This window comes from Pelophylax lessonae, assembly GCF_965119305.1.
Source record: "Pelophylax lessonae genome assembly, chromosome: 11".
Taxonomy (NCBI): domain Eukaryota; kingdom Metazoa; phylum Chordata; class Amphibia; order Anura; family Ranidae; genus Pelophylax; species Pelophylax lessonae.
The window spans coordinates 135299566-135319624 of NC_138778.1; the positions used below are offsets into that span (position 1 = coordinate 135299566).

Consider the following 20059-nt stretch of genomic DNA (forward strand, 5'->3'; position numbering starts at 1 on the left):
TCTCTCTCTCTCCTTCCCCCTTTCTTTCCACCCCCTCCTTTTCTCTCTCCCCTGTCCCTCTTTCTTTCCACCCACTCTCTCTCTCTATCCTTCCCTCTTTCTTTCCACCCCCTCTTTCTCTCTCTCTCTCTCTCTCTCCCCTGTCCCTCTTTCTTTCCACCCCTCCTTCTCTCTCTCTCGTTCCCTCTTTCTTTCCACCCCTCCTTCTCTCTCTCTCCTTCCCTCTTTCTTTCCACCCCTCCTTCTCTCTCTCCTTCCCTCTTTCTTTCCACCCCCTCCTTTTCTCTCTCCCACGTCCCTCTTTATTTCCACCCCCCTCTCTCTCCTTCCCTCTTTCTTTCCACCCCCTCCTTCTCTCTCTCTCTCTCTCTCTCTCCCCTGTCCCTCTTTCTTTCCACCCCTCCTTCTCTCTCTCTCTCGTTCCCTCTTTCTTTCCACCCCCCCTTCTCTCTCTCTCCTTCCCTCTTTCTTTCCACCCCTCCTCTCTCTCTCTCCCCCCTCCCCCTTTCTTTCCACCCCTCTTTCTCTCCTTCCCTCTTTCTTTCTACCCCCTCCTTCTCTCTCTCTCTCTCCTTCCCTCTTTCTCTCTCTCTCTCTCTCTTCTTCAAATTGCACAACATAAAATCCTAACACTAGATTCAAGAGCTGTGCCTAATGCCTATATTGTTCTCTCCCTCCATCCCTCTTTCTTCATCTCTTTTTTTTCTCTTGCCCTCCATCCCTCTTTCTTTGTATCTCCCTCCATCCCTCTTCCTTCATCCCTTTTTTTTTCTCGTTCTCTCTCTCCATTCTTTTTTTATTTTTCTCTTCCTCCATCCCTTTTTCTTTCTTTCTCTCTCTCTCTCACCCTCCATCTCACACAGTAAGGACTTGATTACATTTGCAGATTGGAGTCGGTAAAACCCCATAGTTGAGCCCTGTTTTTACCACCCCCAACCGCACCCCCCTTTAACTGCAGTGGCCAGGGGTGTACACATGCCACAGCAGGAATTATTCGCCCTGTCACACTTAACAGGTGTAGCACCTGCAAAGTGTGACCCATTATAGTGAGTGGGGCTGCTCTGCAAGCGCTCTGCAACCTTGTGCAGTACAGTGAAAGAGAGGGTAAAGGAGGTGGTGAGGAGGAGTTTTATCACCTCCACACCAACTGCTTTACCTCTTTGGATCCAACGCTAGCATGCAGAAACTGCATGCATTGCACACAGTTGCAGGGCCTTTGCAGAGTGGCCCCATTCACTTGATTAGGTCACACTTGGCAGGCGCTACACCTGTGTGACAGTGTGTATAATCCCTGCTGCGACTGCAACATATGTACACTCCTGGCCACTGAAGTTAAAGAGGGTGTGGTGGGGGAGTTAAAATAGGGATCAAATATGGGGTTTTACTGCCCCCAAACTGCAAATGTTGTGTATACCTCTGGCCAGTGGGTGAATTTAGGGGAATGGCAAGTGGGCAGGCCCTAGGGAAAGTCGGCGGTCAGGCCCAGGGGGCAGGCCTAAAGCTGTGTAAGGGCCCTCAAAATGTCTGAAGGCTGGCCTGATCACACAGTTTAGTGTGTGTCTATAATTACCAGCCAGGCTGAATGAGTGTTCCTTCTTGCCCAGTGCCACTCATGGCCACAGTGGAAAGAATGTCCCTTACATTGGAGGTCAGTGGGAAGAATGCTCCTTACATTGGTGGTCAGTGGGAAGAATGGCCCTTAGATTGGAGGTCAGTGGGAAGAATGGCCCTTAGATTGGTGGTCAGTGGGAAGAATGGCCCTTACATTGGTGGTTAGCGGGAAGAATGCTCCTTACATTGGTGGACAGTAGGAAGAATGTTCCTTATATTGGTGGTCAGTGAGAGGAATGCTCCTTATATTGGTGGTCAGTGAGAAGAATGCTCCTTACATTGGTGGTCAGTGGGAAGAATGCTCCTTACATTGGTGGTCAGCGGGAAGAATGCTCCTTATATTGGTGGTCAGTGGGAAGAATGCTCCTTACATTGGTGGTCAGTGGGAAGAATGCTCCTTACATTGGTGGTCAGCGGGAAGAATGCTCCTTACATTGGTGGACAGTAGGAAGAATGTTCCTTATATTGGTGGTCAGTGAGAGGAATGCTCCTTATATTGGTGGTCAGTGAGAAGAATGCTCCTTACATTGGTGGTCAGTGGGAAGAATGGCCCTTAGATTGGTGGTCAGTGGGAAGAATGGCCCTTACATTGGTGGTCAGCGGGAAGAATGCTCCTTACATTGGTGGACAGTAGGAAGAATGTTCCTTATATTGGTGGTCAGTGAGAGGAATGCTCCTTATATTGGTGGTCAGTGAGAAGAATGCTCCTTACATTGGTGGTCAGTGGGAAGAATGCTCCTTACATTGGTGGTCAGTGGGAAGAATGCTCCTTACATTGGTGGTCAGCGGGAAGAATGCTCCTTACATTGGTGGACAGTAGGAAGAATGTTCCTTATATTGGTGGTCAGTGAGAGGAATGCTCCTTATATTGGTGGTCAGTGAGAAGAATGCTCCTTACATTGGTGGTCAGTGGGAAGAATGGCCCTTAGATTGGTGGTCAGTGGGAAGAATGGCCCTTACATTGGTGGTCAGCGGGAAGAATGCTCCTTACATTGGTGGACAGTAGGAAGAATGTTCCTTATATTGGTGGTCAGTGGGAAGAATGCTCCTTACATTGGTGGTCAGTGGAAAGAATGTTCCTTCCATTGAGGGTCAGTGGGAAGAATGTCCCTTACATTGGTGGTCAGTGGTAAGAATGTCCCTTACATTGGTGGTCAGTGGTAAGAATGTCCCTTACATTGGTGGTCAGTGGGAAGAATGTCCCCTACATTGGTGGTCAGTGGGAAGAATGCCCCTTACATTGGTGGTCAGTGAGAAGAATGCTCCTTACATTGGTGGTCAGTGGTAAGAATATTCCTTACAATGGTGGTCGATGGGAGGAATGGCCCCCTTACATTGGTGGTCAGTGGAAATTATATAAAATAAATAAAAATTGTTAAAAAAGACTGTAAAGAACATTCAGGTAGGGTGTTATGTAGGACGAGCACGCGCATGAAAACAATAATGGCGGCACATATGTATGGTATCGTCAGGAACGTCGGAGTGAGAGCAATTCTAGGGCCATAATTTTGTAACATGCTGGTCAGCGCTTTTTATTTTTTTTGTATCTTTTTTTATTAAACTGTTCAGCTAAGAACACATTTGTTACACCTGTTATATTGTGTTAATTCATGAAAACCTTATTTTTGGAAATGTACCATTGTTGCACTTTTTTAATGTAAGTTTATTTTTCTTTTTTTCTATAATAAACATTTATTTGAACATAGTGTAGAGAAATTCTGTGACGAACAAATGTAATGTGGGCAGTGCAAGATGTAGGCGGGGTTTGTGTGGGTGTGGCTTGAGTGTGGGCAGGGACACAGGGGGCCCATGATCTCTTATTGCCCGGGGGCCCCATGAGTTGTCAGTCCGCCCCTGGTTGTTGTATTAAGGAGTTACACATACTGTATGTAGGGCTATTATACTAGGGAAGGTGAATGTATATTCTGACATATTCCACTGTGTCCTGCAATATTTGGTGCCTTTTATTTTTCTTGAATAATCCTTTCATATACTGTGGGAGTCAGTTAGACTGTACCCATTGGCTTTAACTAATTTCTTACCCTGCAACAGGCACAGTATTTCCAGCACAACAGAAGTAACAGACCGAGGAGCAGCATCAGGAAGATGAGTAGAGGGATGAGCCATAGGAAGGCACCCGGAGGACATTCTGCAGAGAAAAATATAACTTCTAAGTATGAAATATGACATACCAAGGTGAAAGAGAATAGGGAGAGAGTATAGAAAATAGGGATCAGTGCAGGATAGATAGATAGATAGATAGATAGATAGATAGATAGATAGATAGATAGATAGATAGATAGATAGATAGATAGATAGATAGATAGATAGATAGATAGATAGATAGATAGATAGATAGATAGATAGATAAACTATATTTCCAAAAGTATTGGGACGCCTGCCTTTACACACACATGAACTTTAATGGCATCCCAGTCTCCGTAGGGTTCAATATTGAGTCGGCTCACCCGTTGCAGCTATAATAACAGCTTCAACTCTTCTGGGAAGCAGTGTTAATTTCGTCGACTAAAACCGACTAAAACGTTTTCGTCGACTAAATGAACCCAATTTTAGTCTACTAAAATACGACTAAAACTAAAACAATTCAGATGACTAAAATACGACTAAAACTAAAATGGCATTTTAGTCTTAAGACTAAAATACGACTAAAACTAAAATGGTATTTTAGTCAAAAGACTATAACTAAAACTAAATTGAAATTTGCTGCCAAAATTAACACTGGTGCATGCTCAAAGCTTAATACCATAAATAATAACATATTCTATTTTTCACTCCAGGACCAGCAGTAGTATATAACGAGTTTGGAAATTGTAGAGAAATGCTTAAATAATGCATTACAAATTACAATTGAACTACACCCATTCAATTATAGATGGCTAAATTGAGTTTTAGTCGACTAAAATGTAGGACGTTTTAGTCGACTAAAATGTAGGACGTTTTAGTCGACTAAAATGTACTGGAGTTTTAGTCGACTAAATACAACTAAAACTAAAACACTTGCAGAAGACTAAAATGGGACAAAAACTAAAATGCCATTTTAGTCCTAAGACTAAAACTAAATTGAAATTTGCTGCCAAAATTAACACTGCTGGGAAGTCTGTCCACAAGGTTTAGAAGTGTGTCTATGGGAATGTTTGACCATTCTTCCAGAAGCGCATTTGTGAGGTCAGGCACTGATGTTGGACAAGAAGGCCTGGCTCACAGTCTCCGCTCTAATTCATCCCAAAGGTGTTCTATCGGGTTGAGGTCAGGACTCTGTAGAGGTCAGTCGAGTTTCTCCACCTTAAACTCGCTCATCCATGTCTTTATGGACCTTGCTTTGTGCACTGGTGTGCAGTCGTGTCGGAACAAAAAGGGGTCATCCCCAAACTGTTCCCACGAAGCTGGGAGCATGAAATTGTCCAAAATGTCCAGATTTGCTGACACCTTAAGAGTTTCCTTCACTGGAAGTAAGGGGCCAAACCCAACCCCTGAAAAACAACCCCCTCCATAATCCCCCCTCCACCAAATTATTTGGACCATTGCACAAAGCAAGGTCCATAAAGACATGGATGAGCGAGTTTGGGGTGGAGGAACTTGACTGGCCTGCACAGAGTCCTGATTTCAACCGATAGAACACCTTTGGGATGAATTCGAGTGGAGACTGTAATCCAGGCCTTCTCTCCAACATCAGTGACTGACCTCACAAATGCGCTTCTGGATGAATGGTCAAACATTCCCATAGACACACTCCTAAACCTTGTGGACAGTCTTCCCAGAAGAGTTGAAGCTGTTATAGCTGCAAAGGGTGGGCCAATTAAATATTAAACCTTTACGGACTAAGACTGGGAAGCCATTAAAGTTCATGTGTGTGTAAAGGCAGGTGTCCTAATACTTTTGTGGTAATATAGTGTAGATAGATAAGAATAGGATAGATAGATAGATAGATAGATAGATAGATAGATAGATAGATAGATAGATAGATAGATAGATAGATAGATAGATAGATAGATAGATAGATAGATAGATAGATAGATAGATAGATAAGAATAGATAGATAGATAGATAGATAGATAGATAGATAGATAGATAGATAGATAGATAGATAGATAGATAGATAGATAGATAGATAGATAGATAGATAAGAATAGATAGCTAAGAATAGAATAGAATAGATAGATAGATAGATAGATAGATAGATAGATAGATAGATAGATAGATAGATAGATAGATAGATAGATAGATAGATAGATAGATAAGAATAGATAGATAGATAGATAGATAGATAGATAGATAGATAGATAGATAGATAGATAGATAGATAGATAGATAGATAGATAGATAGATAGATAGATAGATAAGAATAGATAGCTAAGAATAGAATAGAATAGAATAGAATAGATAGATAGATAGATAGATAGATAGATAGATAGATAGATAGATAGATAGATAGATAGATAGATAGATAGATAGATAGATAAGAATAGATAGCTAAGAATAGAATAGAATAGATAGATAGATAGATAAGAATAGATAGCTAAGAATAGAATAGAATAGAATAGATAGATAGATAGATAGATAGATAGATAGATAGATAGATAGATAGATAGATAGATAGATAGATAGATAGATAGATAGATAGATAGATAGATAGAATAGATAGAATAGATAGAATAGATAGAATAGATAGATAGATAGAATAGATAGATAGATAGATAGATAGATAGATAGATAGATAGATAGATAGATAGATAGATAGGTAGATAGATAGATAGATAGATAGATAGATAGATAGATAGATAGATAGATAGATAGATAGATAGATAGATAGATAGATAGATAGATAGATAGATAGATAGATACTGGCAGGTGGATGGTGTAAAATATAGGTTTCTTACCTACATTTGATGAGTGGCTCTAGGGTTTGCGACTTATGGAGAAAACCAACTTTTTGTCACCTAGATTACACTTATACACCATCCACAGTCCCACCTGCCAGTCCAGGGTTTGTGACTTATGGAGAAAACAAACTTTTTGTTTTCTCAGATCCTAATAAATTCTGCTCTGGGACCTGGAGCCAAGAAACTTTGTAGCGCTTGCATAGGATAAAGCCTCCATTCCTAGGTCCTCATCTTACCTGGTAACCTCATTATTATTCTCAGCTGTCCACAGGCCTTCTAATATATGTGCTCTGAACCCGATCTCTCTGTTGTGGGAGCCTTCTGCTGGGTGAAAAGGCTGAGCGCTGACAGAACACTAACAGTGTACAATAGCTGCCTGTTTGTCTTGGAGAAACCATTAGAGGGCACCCTGTTAGCTGGTAACTGATATTTTGTTAGTGGTTCGGCTGAGCAGATGTTTTGTTCATGGAATTGCTACACAAAAAGTCCTCCTGCATTCAAAGTGTTGCTGCCTTGCTGAATAAAATTGCAGGACAAATCTGCTTGGACTGTTCCTGGGTATCCCTGTCTCATGCATGGTTTAGGGCTGCCAATACCATATACAATACATAGATGGAGTAGAGATGAATGATAGAACATAAAATAAGGAGCAAGGCACTTGGAAAGAAAGGACAATGATGAAATATGGGACATCTCCCTCACCTTTTTTCTTTTGTACCAGCAAAGTGTAATTGGCAAGCACAGAACCCACTCCTTCTACTGTGTAATGAAAGGTACAATCGTCCTCTTCATCACGGAAAGTACATTTCTCTGTTCTGTCATCAACTACCAGAAAAGAAAAAGTAAATATGTTAGAAGCCATGACATGTGCATGTAAGGTACATATCACCAGCCATTGATCATTGGTTCCTCGCAGTGATATTCTGAACACTTACCTTTGGTGAGCTCATCTACCATCTTTATCTTGATTTCACAGCTTTCACATTTTTTGCCTTTCTTCTCCCCAGTACCCCAGGCCTGGCACTGCACGCATGTCCGAACATCCTCACAGGCCCCCAGGAGGCGCTGTTGACACAGACAGGAAACAGTACAAGTTTCGGGTGTTAGAAATAAATAGAAACTAGACCAGGGGTCTTCAAACTATGGCCCTCCAGTTGTTAAGGAACTACATTTCCCATCATGCCTAATCATGTCTGTGAATGTCAGAGTTGTACAATGCCTCATGGGATATGTAGTTCCACAACAGTTGGAGGGCCGAAGTTTGAGGATCCCTGCTCTAGAGTGTATTCCCAGTAAGAATATATTCTGAATCAATAATGTAAAATGTACTTGCTTGCTGTTTCATATTTTTATTATTGGGTTTTGCATAAAGATTGGATAGTGACCCCTCTGAAAAGTGATTGTTGATGGATTGCTTTTCAGAGTGAGTGGGGCATGTGGTCAGGAGGCCATATGTTGCCTTCTCATCACATGTCTTTAACCCTAAAAAGGCTAAACCACCCTGCCACAAGGTGGTTGAAGCACAGCCCTACAATACACCTAAACTAGCAGTACCATGCTCTGAATGTGACATGTAGTTACATTTTTGGCTCGGCTGCAAAGCAAAGCATTGTGGCTGTGAAACGCATACAGTCCTGAGCAGCTGCATGCTCTTCTTTAGGTGGGGTGGGTGGTAAAAGTGTGGCTCAACTGCCTGCTTTTACTGCCCAGGCCACTTGCGTGAATCCACATGAGTCCTAAGGCTACATTCACACCTGAGCGTAGCGTTTTCGCGCAGTTTTTACCGTGATTTTACCGCAATTTTTACTGCGATTTTACCGCGATTTACAGGCGTTTTTTGTGCAGGCGTTTTTAGATTGAATAGAAACCAATGGAAAACGCCTGTAATCTGCCCAAAAAGAAGCTCATGTACTTTTTTGAGCGTTGGGCATTTTGCTTACAGCGTCAAAATGCTCAGATGTGAACAGGTGCCATTGAAATGAATAGGATTTGTCTTGTTGGGCGTTTTGAGAGCTGATCCTAGAGCAGAAAAACTCCCCAAAAACGCCCCAAAACGCCTAGATGTGAACGGAGCCTTACACTCATGGATGTGATTATTTACATTAGGCAGATTACCTATGTAAAAATAATAAATAAATAAATAAAAAAACACTCCACTGGAAGATGAAATTTCCTCATTCAATGCGTTTCACAGGTCAAAGCCCCCTTCTTTCCTGAAGAAGCAGGCTTTAACCTGTGAAACGCGTTGAATGAGGACATTTCATCTTTACTTCTTCATCTATGATGAAACCCTTGAGTGGTTTATGCGCATCTTATGATTTGCATATATGGTATATATTATGTGATCTGTAAACTCTGCCCATGTGTGATAGATTTTAACCACTTCCGGACACATGACTACTGCTGTCACATGGGGTGTTAACATTCCTTGTGACAGCAATAAAAGTGATCAAAAGAAAAATTTAAAGGGATAGTGTAAAAAAAAAATAAAAAAATAAAAAATTAAAGCGCCCCATCCCTCCATGCTCACGCATAGAAGCGACTGCATATGTAAGTCGCACCTGCAAATGTTTACAGTGTTCAAACCACACATGTGAGGCATCGCTGCAATTTTTAGAGCATGAGCAATAATTCTAGCACTAGACCTCTTCTGTAACTCTAAACTGGTAACCATTAACATTTTATAAAGCGTCGCCTATGGAGATTTTTAAGTACCGTAGTTTGTCGCCATTCCACGAGTGTGCGCAATTTTAAAGCATGACATGTTAGGTATCTATTTACATTATCTTTTACATTAAAGATAACATTATCTTTTACATTAAAGATAACATTATCTTTTACATTAAACAAAAAAATTGGGCTAACTTTACTTTTTTATTTTTTCTTAAATTCATGAAAGTGTATTCTTTCCCCAAAAATTGCGCTTGAAAGACCGCTGCGCAAATACAGTGTGACAAAAAATGTTGCAACAGCTGCCATTGTTATCTCTAGGGTCTCTGCTAAAAAAATATATATATATATATATATATATATATATATATATATATATATGTATATATATCTATAGATATATACATATATATATATATATATATATATATATATATATATATATATATATATGTATATATATATATAATGTTTGGGGGCTCTAAGTAATTTCTAGCAAAAAATACTGATTTTAATTTGTAAGCGAAAAGTGTCAGTGAAAGGCTTAATCTTCAAGGGGTTAAAGTCCTAATTAATTTCCTCTGGAAGGATTTTGTCCATACAACACAAGATAAATGTATACATGGTCTGTATCTGAGTAATAGTGAGCCCCACTACCAAATGAAAATGCAGTAGGCATGTGTTGTCCTTAATGTAAACCAATATGGCTGTTAAAGGCAGACCTACCATTGAGCTGCTAAATTCACACAAGGCATCGGTAAACTGGGAATCTGCGTCACACTTGCAACGACCGCACTCACATTTCCCTCGGTTATTGCACAGGCCCTGTAGAAAGTAGTACAGTAATCAGCACACTTGCAGTTTCAATCCATTTTACACATTATCCTTCACTTCCATTAATCAATTGTAAGGATTCATAGAGGAATAACTCCAGGAAGGAATAAGAATCACGCAGTTCCTGGCTGAGTTACAAATGTCTGACACAGATCAGATCCTGTTGAATCCTCTCATTTTGTGAGATCCTACAAAGTTACAGCATTGGAATTTGAACACTATGGGATATGTGATTGAGGAAATGCTCCCCCTGCCTGCAGCAGACTGATGACACTGGGGGTGATGTGAATGAGGAAATGCTTCCTCCTGCCTGCAGCAGACTGATGACACTGGGGGTGATGTGACTGAGGAGATGCTTCCCCCTGCCTGCAGCAGACTGATGACACTGGGGGAGATGTGACTAAGGAAATGCTTCCTCCTGCCTGCAGCAGACTGATGACACTGGGGGAGATGTGACTAAGGAAATGCTTCCTCCTGGCTGCAGCAGGCTGATGACACTGGGGGTGATGTGACTAAGGAAATGCTTCCTCCTGGCTGCAGCAGGCTGATGACGCTGGGGGAGATGTGACTGAGGAGATGCTTCCCCCTGCCTGCAGCAGACTGATGACACTGGGGGAGATGTGAATGAGGAAATGCTTCCTCCTGCCTGCAGCAGGCTGATGACACTGGGGGTGATGTGACTGAGGAGATGCTTCCCCCTGCCTGCAGCAGGCTGATGACACTGGGGGTGATGTGACTGAGGAGATGCTTCCTCCTGCCTGCAGCAGGCTGATGACACTGGAGGTGATGTGACTGAGGAGATGCTTCCTCCTGCCTGCAGCAGGCTGATGACACTGGGGGTGATGTGACTGAGGAGATGCTTCCTCCTGCCTGCAGCAGGCTGATGACACTGGGGGTGATGTGACTAAGGAAATGCTTCCTCCTGCCTGCAGCAGACTGGTGACACTAGGGGAGATGTGACTGAGGAAATGCTTCCTCCTGCCTGCAGCAGGCTGATGACACTGGGGGTGATGTGACTAAGGAAATGCTTCCTCCTGGCTGCAGCAGGCTGCTGACACTGGGGGTGATGTGACTGAGGAGATGCTTCCTCCTGCCTGCAGCAGGCTGATGACACTGGGGGAGATGTGACTAAGGAAATACTTCCTCCTGGCTGCAGCAGACTGATGACACTGGGGGAGATGTGACTGAGGAAATGCTTCCCCCTGCCTGCAGCAGGCTGATGACACTGGGGGTGATGTGACTGAGGAGATGCTTCCTCCTGCCTGCAGCAGGCTGATGACACTGGGGGTGATGTGACTGAGGAGATGCTTCCTCCTGCCTGCAGCAGGCTGATGACACTGGGGGAGGTGTGACTAAGGAAATACTTCCTCCTGTCTGCAGCAGACTGATGACACTAGGGGAGATGTGACTGAGGAGATGCTTCCTCCTGCCTGCAGCAGGCTGATGACACTGGGGGAGATGTGACTGAGGAGATGCTTCCCCCTGCCTGCAGCAGACTGATGACACTGGGGGTGATGTGACTGAGGAGATGCTTCCCCCTGCCTGCAGCAGGCTGATGACACTGGGGGAGATGTGAATGAGGAAATGCTTCCTCCTGCCTGCAGCAGGCTGATGACACTGGGGGTGATGTGACTGAGGAGATGCTTCCCCCTGCCTGCAGCAGGCTGATGACACTGGGGGAGATGTGACTGAGGAGATGCTTCCCCCTGCCTGCAGCATACTGATGACACTGGGGGAGATGTGAATGAGGAAATGCTTCCTCCTGCCTGCAGCAGGCTGATGACACTGGGGGTGATGTGACTGAGGAGATGCTTCCCCCTGCCTGCAGCAGGCTGATGACACTGGGGGTGATGTGACTGAGGAGATGCTTCCTCCTGCCTGCAGCAGGCTGATGACACTGGGGGAGATGTGACTAAGGAAATGCTTCCTCCTGGCTGCAGCAGGCTGATGACACTGGGGGTGATGTGACTAAGGAAATGCTTCCTCCTGCCTGCAGCAGACTGGTGACACTAGGGGAGATGTGACTGAGGAAATGCTTCCTCCTGCCTGCAGCAGGCTGATGACACTGGGGGTGATGTGACTAAGGAAATGCTTCCTCCTGGCTGCAGCAGGCTGCTGACACTGGGGGTGATGTGACTGAGGAGATGCTTCCTCCTGCCTGCAGCAGGCTGATGACACTGGGGGAGATGTGACTAAGGAAATACTTCCTCCTGGCTGCAGCAGACTGATGACACTGGGGGAGATGTGACTGAGGAAATGCTTCCCCCTGCCTGCAGCAGGCTGATGACACTGGGGGTGATGTGACTGAGGAGATGCTTCCTCCTGCCTGCAGCAGGCTGATGACACTGGGGGTGATGTGACTGAGGAGATGCTTCCTCCTGCCTGCAGCAGGCTGATGACACTGGGGGAGGTGTGACTAAGGAAATACTTCCTCCTGGCTGCAGCAGACTGATGACACTAGGGGAGATGTGACTGAGGAGATGCTTCCTCCTGCCTGCAGCAGGCTGATGACACTGGGGGAGATGTGACTAAGGAAATACTTCCTCCTGGCTGCAGCAGACTGATGACACTAGGGGAGATGTGACTGAGGAAATGCTTCCTCCTGCCTGCAGCAGACTGATGACATCATCTCAGCTATATTCTAACCCATTAGTCATAAACAGTGGAGGAAATAAATATTTGATCCCCTGCAGATTTTGTAAATTTGTACACTTACAAAGAAATTAAGGGTCTTTGTTGGCAAGCACAGAGGTAAGATGTTTCTTGTAGTTTGGTGACCAGGTTTGCACACATCTCAGGAGGGATTTTGGTCCACTCTTCTTTACAGATCTTTAAATCCTTAAGATTTCTTGGCTATCCCTTGGCCACTCAAATTTCAGCTCTCTCCATTATTTTCAATAGGATTAAGGTTTGGAGACTGGCTAGGCCACTCCATGACCTTAATGTGCTTCTTCTTGAGCCACTACTTTGTTGCCTTGGCAGGATGTTTTGGGTCATTGTCATGCTGGAAGACCCATCCATGACCCATCTTCAGTGTTCTGGCTGAGGGAAGAAGGTTCTTATCCAATATTTTACAATACATGACCCCATCCATTGGTTCCTCAATGCGGCAAAGTCGGCCTGTACCTTTATCAGAGAAACAGCCCCAAAGCATCATCTTTCCACCTCCATGTTTGATTGTAAGGATGGTGTTCTTAGGATCATAGTCAGCATTTTTCTTCCTCCAAACACGGCGAGTTGAGTTATTGCCAAAGATCTCAATTTTGGTCTCCTCTGACCACAGGACTTTCTCCCAATCCTTCTCTTAATCATTTAGATGTTCATTGGCATGACTGTACATGTGCCTTCTTGATGAGGGGGACTCGCCATTTTTGGAGGAAGAAAAATGCTGACTATGACCCTAAGAACACCATCCTTACATTTATGCACAGAGGTGGAAACATTATGCTTTGGGGCTGTTTCTCTGCTAAAGGTACAGATGGAATTTGCCACATTGAGGGGTCAATAGACGGGGCCACGCATTGTAAAATCTTGGATGGGAACCTTCTTTCCTCAGCGAGAACACTAAAGATGGGTTATGGATAGATCTTCTAGCATGACAATGACCCAAAACATAGCGCCAAGGCAACAAAGGAGTGGCTCAAAAAGAAGCACATTAGTTCCGGCCTAAAATATTTTTTTTTAACTAAAAATACCCCAATAATACTAATCCATCGCCCTTTACAGGTGTACAGTATTGGATTTTAGTCAAAATCTTACTTTTAAAAATGCTGTCTGTGCGCGGCCATCTTGGATGTGGGCATCTGAAGCCGCAGTGTAATCTGCTGTGTCCTTCTTCCTGATTCCAGGGAGGGTTCTGGGAGTTCTTCCTGATTCCAGCCTCCTGGGAGTGATGACAAACAGCTTCCAGGATGCAATGCAAAGGTGGAAGTGATGTCAGTGGCTGTGGCCACAGAGGGGGGAGAAGGAGGAAGTACAATCAAAAATGCCCTGAAGGTAAAGGACCCCCGAAAACAATTGAAAATTCCCAATTGTTGATCAGCATAGCGAGCACTCCAGGAATCACTAAAGTTGCAAAAAAGGCCGGAACTCTGCTTTAAGGTCATAGTGGCCTAGCCAGTCTCCAGACCTTAATCATATAGAAAAAAATATGGGAGCTAAAAATTCAAGTGGCCAAGCGACAGCCAAGAAACCTTAAGGATTTAGAGAAGATCTGTATAGAAGAGTGGACCAAAATCCCTCCTGAGATGTGTGCAAACCTGGTAACCAACTACAAGAAACCTCTTACCTCTTTGCTTGCAAACAAGGGTTTCTCCACCAAGTACCAAGTCATGTTTTGCTTGGCGATCAAATACTTATTTTATTCACTGAACTTCAGTGTTTTAATGTTTTTTTTTTCTTGATTTTTGGTTGATATTCTGTCTCTATCATTTAAATTACACCTATGATAAAAACTATAGACCCTTCATTTTTTTTGGAAGTGGGCAAACTTACACAATCTGCAGGGGATCAAATGTGTATTTCCCCCACTGTAAACAATAATGTATACTCTCTATGGCAGTGATGGCGAACCTTGGCACTCCAGATGTTTTGGAACTACATTTCCCATGATGCTCACTATACTGCAGAGTGCATGAGGATCATGGGAAATGTAGTTCCAAAACATCTGGGGTGCCAAGGTGCACCGTCAACGCTCTATGGATTTAAAGAGGAACTGAATTTTGGAAGTTGTGTCCAAAAAAAGGCAGGAAGAAGACAAAGACTAGTCAGCGGTATTGCTTGTACACTGTCAGCCGATGATCTTTCCCATTACGGACTTACTATTCCTTGTTCTGCATGTGTCTGTGTTGAGGCAGCCATCTTAGCAGAGGCAGGGCTTTACTTCCACACATCAGAACCTCCAGCAAGGAGAACAGTGAGCACTACAGTCCTGACATCACCAAATCTCACTTTAAATCATCTTCTGGGACTAGTAGTCAGAGGCAGCACACTGCAGATATACAGCTATGAGACTATGGGGTTGATTTACTAAAAGCAAACAGACTGTGCAATTTGCAAAGTGCAGTTGCTCCAGAGCTTAGTAAATAAGGTAAAGCTTCACTTTGCAAAGTGTACCCGAACACGTGCAAGGAAAATAAAAATAACAAACTGCATTTTTGCGTGCACATGATTGGATGATGGAAGTCAGCAGAGCATCTGCTCATTTACTAAGCTCTGGGGCAACTGCACTTGCAGAATGCAACTTCCCTTTGCAAAGTGCACAGTCTGGTTCCCTTTAGTAAATCAACCCCAATGTTTCACTTTACAAAGAATACTCAATCACATGCAAGGAAAATAAAAAAAACAGCATTTTGCTTGCACATGATTGGATGATGGAAGTCAGCAGAGCATCTGCTCATTTACTAAGCTCTGGGGCAACTGCACTTGCAGAATGCAACTGCCCTTTGCAAACTGCAAAGTGCACAGTATTTTTCCCCTTTAGCAAAATCAACCCCAAAGTTTCACTTTACAAAGAATACTCAATCACATGCAAGGAACATTTACAAAAAACAGCATTTTTGCTTGGACGTGATTGGGTGATGGAAGTCAGCAGAGCTTCTGCTCATTTACTAAGCTCTTGAGTAATTGCTCTTGCAGAGTGCAACTGCCCTTTGCAAAGTGTATTTTCCTTTGATAAATCAACCCGTATAAGCACATACCAGGAAGTGCACTGCTCTTTTTAGGAGGATTTTCAGACAAAATGTAGATTTTTCAGGGTACTGCTCAGGCACAATTAACATCTCCTTATAATAACAGCAAACTCAAAAACAGCAAAAACAGCAGGAAATGAAGGATGGGAGCAACCAACTAGCCACAAACAGCAGGGGTGCAAGGATGATACCAATAACATAACATGTAATAACAACTGCTAGACAGTTAAAGCTGCGTGGCAGCACACTCCCCACCTGGTATCGTGCGATACCACTACACAATTATTTTCCATAAACATACAATTAACATTGCATACAGTAGAATGCTATGTAGCCCTCTAGTTTAAGCTAACTATACTAGAGGGCTACATAGCATTCTACTGTATGCAATGTTAATTGTATGTTTATGGAAAATAATTGTGTAGTGGTATCTCACGATACCAGGCGGCGAGTGTGCTGCCACGCAGCTTTAACTGTCTAGCAGTTGTTATTACATGTTATGTTATTGGTATCATCCTTGCACCCCTGCTGTTTGTGACTTGTTGGTTGCTCTCACCCTTCATTTCCTGCTGTAACTCCATTTTGTTTAGTTGTTATGAAGTGGCTGCAGAGTGTGGAAGCTGTGTAACTTCATTGGAAATTTACCTATGGAAAAGCCTCTATGTTTATGCCTTTGCTAACTTGAAGCATAAAGAAGCATTGGAGAACACCTCTGGAGTCTTTATTCATTGAGTAAACTATCTGTTAAAGTCATCATTCAACCTGCTGCACACACTTACAGACTGAGTCTACAAGAAGGTCACAGGTACAATCGATGCTGAGACAGAACAGTATGTTCCCAAATCTTCCTTATCTTCGGTTCCACTTTAATATTCAATAATAATATGTTTATCCTACATCACAAATCCTACCATGTATATTTTATAGGGGTATGTCTTATTTTATTGCGTCATTATAAAATCTCCCTCAGCCGCTATCTAAACCCAAGAACAAAAACATGTAATATGCTACAGCTTACCAGACTGTAGATGGGATGGCTGCATTCGTTTTATACTAAGAACACTTTCAGTAAGTACAGAAAATGCCCGTCTTTGTCACTACCTGTATGCTGTACTAAAAGCACAAACAAGGTTTGCTTTCTTCAGTAAACTACTAATCCCCCCCCATCCATGTAATGTAGATGAAAATAAGAAGACATGTTTGTTGTCCAGCCTGGGTGACAACTATGACTCCCTCTGTAGATACAGAGGAGGAGTGAGCATAGCCATCCAAGGACAGAAAAAGTTGCTACCAGCCAAAATGAAAAAAAAAAACTAATGCAACCACTACATGGACTAGTAAGCTGCAATATATTTCATTTTTGTGTTTAGATATACATAAAGAAAACTCACCTGGAGGTATACCTAGGCTGCTGACCATGCTTAAAAGCACACACAGCAGAGGGCGCCATCTAAGTGCAGCATTAACACCTTTATTGTAAGATACAAACTGGCTACTCAGAGGAAGTGAGTTGCCAATTTGTTTTTATCTTACAATAAATGTTTAAATGCTGCACCTAGATGGCGCCCTCTGCTGTGTGTGTTTTTATAGCTTGATTCAGAGATTTCTTCCATCTCTCTGGAGGAGCTGCATCTTGTGAAAGGGAGCTTATCATAGTCTACCCCTGACATACCTGATAAAGACTGGTTTATTGGACTCTTGGTTATGCATCCCAGTGTGTTTTCTCTATAATAAGGAGGTTATCTATACACTACTTCATAAAGACATTTATTTTTATGCTGACAATACTTACCCCATTCCTGTCCAGGCAAGTCTGATTACTGATTGGGCAATCACATGCTGGTCCTTCCCATCCAGACTGACACGCACAACCTCCCATATAGCAATGTCCTCTATCTGCAGAACAAAATACAAATGAGGGAAATCACAGAGACACTCACCATGCTGTTCCCTAATATTCACCTTTATTTTGCCTATGTAAGGTCTCAATGATCTGTCCAGCAAACTGGATACCAGGGCTGAGCAACCTGGTGAGGTGTGGTTTGTATTGGGTTTTTGAGTTGTCTGTGTCTTTATTGCGGATATTCCTCCTACTTCCTGTGTGGTAAAATCAGTGTCACCGGGACAGGAAGTGAGGGGAAACATTTCTAATGGAGTCCCAGATGGCAGTTAAACAAGACAGATCGTTGTTCTGTCAGGGAGTCAAAGAGAGATCTTGTGTTTTAGCTAAGCTGAAACACAGATCTCTCTTTACCTCTAGTACATCCACTCCCTCTACAGTTAGAAAGCACTCCGTAGGAGCACACTTAACCCATTGATCGCCCCTGTCAACCCCTTCCCTGCCAGTGTTATTTATACAGTAACAGTGCTTGCTTCTTTTTTTTAGCACTGATCACTGTATTGGTGTCACTGGTCCTCAAAAAGTGTCACTGGGTGTCAGATTTGTCCGCCGCAATGTCGCAGTCCCTCTAAAAATAGCTGATTGCCGCCATTACTAGTAAAAACAATTAAATTCTTTGTAGATGCGATATCTTTTTGCACAAACCAATCAATATACACTTATTAGGATTTTTTTTACCAAAAATATGTAGCAGAATACATATTGGCCTAAATTGATGAAGAAATTTGATTTTTTTTTTAGATTTTTTTTTATTAGATGTGTTTTATAGCAGAAAGTAAAAAAATATTGGTTTTATTTTTCAAAATTGTGTTTTTTTTTTTTTATAGCGCAAAATATAAAAAGCACAGAGGTGATTAAATACTGCCAAAAGAAAGCTCTGTTTGGGGGGAAAAAAAGAACATACATTTGGGTACAGCGTCGCACGACCGTACAATTGTCAGTTAAAGTAATGTAGAGGGACCTTTCATTCTGAATAAACCCCAACGTTGGAAAAAAAAATGCTCCTGCTATTTTTTTTTTCTTTTATGGCAATGTACACTAGGAATTATAGGAGTTAAAAAGTCAGGAAGTTTATTATATGCATTAACCACTTCTGGACCTGAAGGATTTGCCCCCTTAATGACCAGGCCATTTTTTTGCGATTTGGCACTGCGTTACTTTAACGGACAATTGCGTGGTCGTGCGACGCTGTAGCCAAATCAAATAGATTTCCTTTTTCCCACAAATTCAGCTTTCTTTTGGTGGTATTTGATCACCTCCCCGATTTTTATTTTTTGCGCTATAAACATAAAACTATATAAACTATAAAAAAATATAAACTATAAAAAAGAGCAACAATTCTGAAAAAAAAAAAAAACATTTTTCACTTTCTGCTATATAACATTCCCAAAAAGAAATTTTAAAAATCAAAATTTTTTAACATTTTAGGCCAATTTGTTTTCTGTTACATATTTTTGGTAAAAAAAAAATTGCAATAAGCGTATTTTGATTGGTTTGCGCAAAAGTTATCGCATCTACTAACTACGGGAAAGATTTATTTAAATGTTTTATTGTTTCTTTTTTTTTTTACTAGTAATGGCGGCGATCTGCGATTTTTAGCGGGACTGCGACATTGCGGCGGACAGATCGGACGCCTAACTGACATCTGTGACACTTTTGGGGGAACCAGTGATATTACTACAGTAATCAGTGCTAAATAATATGCACTGTTACTTTAATAATGACACTGGCAGAGAAGGGGTTAACCTAGTGGGTGATCAAGGGGTTAAATGTAAGCCTAGGGGAGTGTTTCTAACTGTGGGGGTTGGGCTTTTGAAATGACCATAGAGACATGTGATCCTATATAGAAGGATCACAGGCTATCTGATCATTCCAGAGAGAAGAACGGTCAGCTGTGTTTACAGCGGGGAACGATCGCGGGTAGCCAGTGGCAATCGGAGCCACCTGCCCCATGCATCAGAGTCCCCGCTGCCGAGTGGGGGCGGGAGCGCGCCAGCGGCAGCGCGCTCACTCACTCCCAAACTGCAGGCGCGCGACCGACGTAGAGCTACGTTGGTTTACGCAGGAGGGCCAGCCTGCCGCAGTATATATGCGGCGGGCGGTCCTTAAGTGGTTAAGATGTAAAGCCTTCTGTGTGCAGCAGCCGCTCCAGCCCCCCTAATCCAGCGATGTCCACGAGTCCCTCATCCATTGTTCCATCAGAATCTGTGACCCTTCAGATTAGGTAAGGGAAGGGACGTCCTAAATACTTACTACACATGCGTACCAGGTTTGCTATTCTGACAGAAGGCCTGCAGTGAGAAGGAGGCAGCGGACATCTTACTACACCCAGCTACGTCTTGAATTTCAGAAAATTTTTACCAATAAACTGAGCATATTTAAATAAATATCGTATATTGACATCTGTGATGCTGTTTTAATGTTACATTTTGAAAGAAACTGGACGCCAGCAG

The 20059-nt window shown here is 42.7% G+C and overlaps 1 protein-coding gene across 4 annotated transcripts in view; it reads right to left on the reverse strand.

The window, feature by feature from the left end:
• ITGB4 (integrin subunit beta 4) overlaps window positions 1-20059 on the reverse strand; it is a 157389-nt gene that overhangs the window by 58536 nt on the left and 78794 nt on the right. For all 4 annotated transcript variants that reach the window (XR_014225941.1, XM_082273005.1, XM_082273006.1 and 1 more), the window contains 5 exons: window positions 17499-17602; window positions 9909-10007; window positions 7448-7577; window positions 7215-7337; window positions 3654-3760 (listed from right to left, as the gene is read on the reverse strand). Coding sequence is in view for 3 of the 4 variants with exons in the window: in XM_082273005.1 (XP_082129131.1) it covers window positions 3654-3760; window positions 7215-7337; window positions 7448-7577; window positions 9909-10007; window positions 17499-17602 (563 nt within the window). In the remaining variant the exon portion in view is untranslated. The remainder of the gene's footprint in view (window positions 1-3653; window positions 3761-7214; window positions 7338-7447; window positions 7578-9908; window positions 10008-17498; window positions 17603-20059) is intronic.